The following is a 5,351-nucleotide window of genomic DNA, read 5'->3' on the forward strand; positions in this document are numbered from 1 at the left end:
AGCTCTCCTAGCTGAAAAGCTACCAGAAAACACAACAGCCAGTCTGCCAGCCTCAAGAGCACAAACCCTCCCTGTCACAGGATCAGCACAGGACAACTTCCACACTAGATGGCTGGAGGAAGACTGGATCTGCTGGCTTGCTTTCTAGGAGAGCAAAACAGCCTAGGCTACATCTTTCAGCTTCACAGGACTGCAATACAATAAGAATCATAGAATCATTAAGGTTGGAAAAGACCTCTAAGATCATCAAGTCCAACCATCAACCCAACACCACTATGCCCACTAAACCATGTCCCTAAGCACCACATCTACACGTCTTTTAAATACTTCCAGGGATGGTGACTCAACCACTTCCCTGGGCAGCCTGTTAACACGTAACATGCCATCTGAATTATCTGCATTTATAGCCACTGCTGACATTTTCAGGGCGTTGCCTACCTCACAGGTACCCCAGGCCCCGGGCAGCTAACATCTCTCTCAGCCCATGGAGGCATGTAGGAATGAAAAGACTCCGTTGGCTAGAAGCAAGTTTAAGCATGAAATGAGATACATCCCTTGTAGATAGAGGAAGAGCTGTGCTCAGCACTACAGAGAAAACCACAATACCTGCGTGCCTTTCCATAGTTTGCGGTGTCATTTGCTTGTTCTCTGTATCGGCAAATGTCCCCTTGACAAATCATACACCTCTGAGCACTGATCAGCGCGTACTTCACCTGAAAAAAAGCATTCAGTACATCATGTGGGACCTGCGCAGCCCTGGCTCACCTGCAGAGCACACAGGGACTGTAGAGAGCTAAGAGGAGGTCACTGACACACAGAAGGTCTCACAAAAGGGCAGCAGAATGAAATGACAAGGATCCATGGCACTAGTTCAGCATTTGCAGGGGCAAGCCAATCCCCTAAACACCTCCTCTCTTACAGCAACATCCCCTCTCTCTCCAGAAGAGAGTTGTTCAGTCCATGACCAACTTGAGGAGGACAGCTGTTAGACAAACACATCTCTCTGGGAATGGAGCTGGATTAAAATATCCTTTCCCAGCTGTCCCTCACACCTGCACTCACAGCTCAGGGCAATATGCTGTCAAGTGTCAGGAAGGCAGCGCAACTGTTAGCTTTCCTTGTTCGTTGTTCTGGATTCCGTGGACAGAAATAAGAGACGTTCAACATGTAAGGCAAAGCCAGGGTACCTTTGGACACTTCTTTCCCTTTACTAGCCCTGGTCACAGGGCTGGTACAAAAAAAGTTCTTCTTTGCAAAGGAAGCCAAGAAATGTTAATGCACCAGTGTTGGTTCAACAAGTTCTCTAACAGCTGAGAAAGATTCCCTGCAAACATACTGACATCTGTTCAGAGTACTGCTGTCTACCTCTTGGCAAGGGCAGCACATTGAGTTCAGCATGTTGCATACGACTAACAGGATGAGAAGTGCCCAGGAGGAAGACAACCTACCATTTTTCGCAGAGGCTTACTGCGGATGGCCATCCCGTCCATGTAATCCTCCAGCTTGAACTGGTATGACACCTGCAGCTTCTGGAGTAGGCCATCAAAAAAAGAAGTACCCTGCAAAATACACACATACTTGGATGTTACAATCTTTCTGATGACAAGCGCAAAATCACCACACCATCCCTGCCATGTGCAAGAAAGAACATTTCTCCCTGACGTTTGGGCTGTTTCTCTTCAGAAAACAACAAAGAGGTCAGGGGATCTCCAGCCTCAGGGGTTTTCAAGACTGAGCTAGACAAAATCAAGACTGACCTGATCTAGTGTTTGAGAAGTCCTGCTTTGAGCAGGAGGTTGGAGTAAAGCCCTCCAGCAGTTCCTTCCCGCAAACCTAATTCTATAAAACACATCCTCTCAGATCTGTCAGCCTACCTTCTACAAAGAGTAAACAGAGATGCACAGTTTAATGGAATGACTTTTAAGTAAATTTGATAAAGATGGCACAAACACCTCCAGGAATGCTTCTGTTTATTTCCACTTCAGGATGTTCATTTCATTTTAGCTTAAATCAATTTCTAATTAACACAAACCACATCAAAACAAGCCTGATTTAAATTATAACAAATGTCCACCTGGACCTACACCTGCTACACTAAATCATAATCTATCTGAATAGTCTCCTTGCACAAGCACGGTGTAAGGCACACAAAGGTATGAGTAGGATCAAGAAGGCTAGTTGTCCAGCTACACCATCCCATTCTAAACACCAGGCAATCCCACTCAAAGGTTTAGTGGAGTTTGGGGATGTTTCTCTCTTCTTACCTCGTCTAGAAGCTGGAGCAGTTTGTTCCGAATTTCTTGGGCATTCTCCCCCTGAGGGTCCTTGAGAAGCTGACGGAATTTCTCAATCACCTGGTAAAACGCGTTCTTCCACAGCAGCTGGTCCACATTCTGGGTATCGGAGAACTCTATATCCATCAGGATGCACCGTTCATACAGCTGCAGCATCTCCACCCTACAGCAAAACACAATCAGCAGTCAACACAACCGCAACTGCCCAGCCTGGGCCTGAGCTGAGCCACCTGCTGCTTTTCACCCAGCAAGCACAAGATGCCAGCACTTCAGCCGGCTCACACACTATGGCAAATTGATGCTTCCACATGTGTCCCAGAGGGAGATGGGAGCTGTTCCTGCTCCAGGAGGGCAAATCTGAAAGGACCATCTCCCTTTTACATATGCATCAGATCGGATCAGGGCCTGCCAAAGAGCAAGGAGCTCTGCTACAGCTCTGCCACGGGGGACAGCAAGACACAAGTGTCTCCTGATACCAAGACAGAGAAAGCATGCACTGCCAGGCTCTGCTCCTTTCGAGCACAAAGTCTGGCGACTAAGGGCCAGGAACAAACACACAAAGAACCAGAGGGGCAGGAGAGGTCTTGCCATTAAAACAATCCCCACCTCCCTTCCATCCAACGAAAATTCACAGCAGAAACAGAGATCCTGCTTTCTCAAAAATGAACAAGAGCTGGGAACATCACACCCGAAGGAAATAAACCCTCAGAGTCTCAGAAATCACATTCCCCTCACCAGCTCCCTACAGCCTTGCCTGGAAGCTGGAACAGAATTCCTCCCCCTGAATTTAATAAAATAGTTGCAGGCTAGAAACAGTTCCACAATATGTGGGGAAAGTTTACGGTAAAGGGGATCCTCAGCTGTTACTGCCTTAGCAGCCTTATCCCTTGTAATGCTTTAAGCCCTACAGAAAACAGTACAACAGCGTAGATGGTAAAGACTGGAGTGAAGCCAGATGGCAATGCTGGAAGAGCCTGACACAATAAGAGAAGGATGCTGGCGGGTTCCTGTGCAAAGTGCAGAGCATGGTTCTGCTGCCCTACTCCACGCAGTCCCCAAACCTGGACAGCAGAAACACTGACCAAGAGAATCAGACTTTTCTGCAGATGGGCATCTGATAAGCAGCACTTGCATCCAAGAGCCCCAACACGGCTCGGCAGACAGGCTGGCAGCACGCACTCAGACGCAGGCAGGAGACACATGGAGGCGGATGGACACTGCCGGCAGGGACGGGGCCAACCGTGCCTACGCTCCGAGGGCAGGGTGGGCTTCACACAGGCCACAGCAGCACTGCACAGTCTTTCCTCCCGCTCCAGACAACAGCTCTGGGTGATCTTGACACCTTGAGGAAGACTGAAACCTCCAGTGCTGCTTCAAGCGCAGACATATCCTACCCTGTGGTCTATAGCGCAAGTCCCCAAAACACAGAACAAGCCCTGAAATGAGCTCACCTGCTAGATTTGCTGCCAGTCAGCTCTGAAAGTAAGTCTCCAGAGAAGGCCCGGAGACATGGAGGTCACAAGTAAATGTGAAAGATGCCAAGTAGAAACTTGCTACAGCCATGTTAACTACCCTCCAGAGCACCAGTGCCACTTCCCTCTCACTAGCTGGCGTCACCAGCCTACTCCCACCGGACCGCCGTATGTCACAGGGTTGAGTGGTGTCAGGAGCAAAACTACCCGGCGCTTGAAAGGTGCTGTCACTGTTACACAGAATCAGGAACCCACGCAACGCTTCGCAAGCCGACAGTCGCCGCCCCTGAAGCCCACAATGCAAATCAAACAGCAGATAACCAAGGACAGGTAAGAAAGAAGTTCGCCAGCAAATACTGAAAGCACGTGAGAGCACTGGAACTGAGAGAGACCAGCTCCAGCAAGAGCAAGAAGAACCCAAGAGCCGCAGTGGGTGCTTGTCCTGCTCCCTTGCGACGCAGGCAAGGCATTCCACAACCACAAGAAGCCGTCACTTAGCTCCCACCCTGGGCAAATGATATCTTCGCCCACAGTTTCCTTCTGATACCCACACGCCACTGGCACATGACAAACAGTCCCAGCACATCAAAAGCTAGTGAACCATTGCCCCGTCTCCCAGTCTCTGAGACATTCGATGTCTCTACCAAATCCCCAAGGAGCACCATTCTCTGGATAACAGTTCTGGTAGCAGTTCACCCTGGAAATGACTCGGTCACACACGCCTCTACAGCACAGCCACAAACCTCAGCTGGGCCATCTTCTCCAGCCCCTCCGGGCTGATGCGGTCTCTGGAAAGCAGATTGCTGAGCTGCTGCTCCTGGTTCCCAGCCTCGCGGAGGAGTTTGCTGAGCTCCTGCTGCTGCATGTTCCGCATCTGCTGCTCCATCTCGGGACTCAGAGGAGTCGGGGGGAGTGGGCCACACATGTACTGCCCTGCCTGGCCGGGATACCCCGGGTAATAGGCTCCTGGATACACACCATTGCTTGGACCCATAGGATACTGCAGGGAGTACCCGCCGTAAGGATACTGGGGGCCTTGACCGGAGGCCCGAGGGTAATAGTAGGGGTTGTCAGAGTTTTGGAACTTATAGTAGGATGTCTGGGTCTGGCGGGCTTCCCCCCAGGAGGTGGGGCTCACTTCATCATCCGTGTCTAGGAAGTGAAGCTGAGCAGTCTGGCTTTTCAGAGCGGGTTTTTGGTCTGGGTTGTTCGGGTCCCACAGCCTGCGAGCAGTGCCGCCTCGGCCCCTGCTTCGGAGGCCTTTACTCCCAGCACCGCCGAGCAGGAGCCTGGGCCCAGGGTGACTGGGTTCGGGGGAGCCCGCGGTGCTGGCAGAGAGGTCCGTGTTGGCAGGCAGGAACAGAATCCCACGGCCCCTCCCTTGGGGCTCTCTGCTCTGGCTCCTTGCCTCCAAAGCCTCTGAGTCATTACAACTAACAAATGCCTTCAGGGGCTTTTTTTTATCTGTATCTGCCAGACTGATATCCCTGTTCATAGTCTTGCTGTCAAATGTGACTCGAAAGGGTCCCTTGACTTCCCTGCCATTGCTGCTCCACTCGCTCTCACTCCTAGAAGCTCGACTCTG

At 50.8% G+C, this 5,351-nt stretch overlaps 1 protein-coding gene across 1 annotated transcript in view; it reads right to left on the reverse strand.

Annotated features, from left to right (window-relative positions):
- Positions 1–606: 606 nt before the first annotated feature.
- The window catches only part of LOC104072670 (telomerase-binding protein EST1A-like), a gene marked incomplete at its 3' end in the record, with an annotated part of 5,655 nt that continues 910 nt past the window's right edge, over positions 607–5,351 (reverse strand). The window contains 4 exon segments of the mRNA XM_009572207.1: positions 607–713; positions 1,449–1,559; positions 2,265–2,457; positions 4,510–5,351. The exon segment at positions 4,510–5,351 is cut by the window's right edge and continues 25 nt beyond it. Of these exon segments, the coding sequence (XP_009570502.1) occupies positions 607–713; positions 1,449–1,559; positions 2,265–2,457; positions 4,510–5,351 (1,253 nt within the window).

Source organism: Fulmarus glacialis, unplaced genomic scaffold (assembly GCF_000690835.1).
Source record: "Fulmarus glacialis isolate BGI_N327 unplaced genomic scaffold, ASM69083v1 scaffold42660, whole genome shotgun sequence".
Classification (NCBI taxonomy): domain Eukaryota; kingdom Metazoa; phylum Chordata; class Aves; order Procellariiformes; family Procellariidae; genus Fulmarus; species Fulmarus glacialis.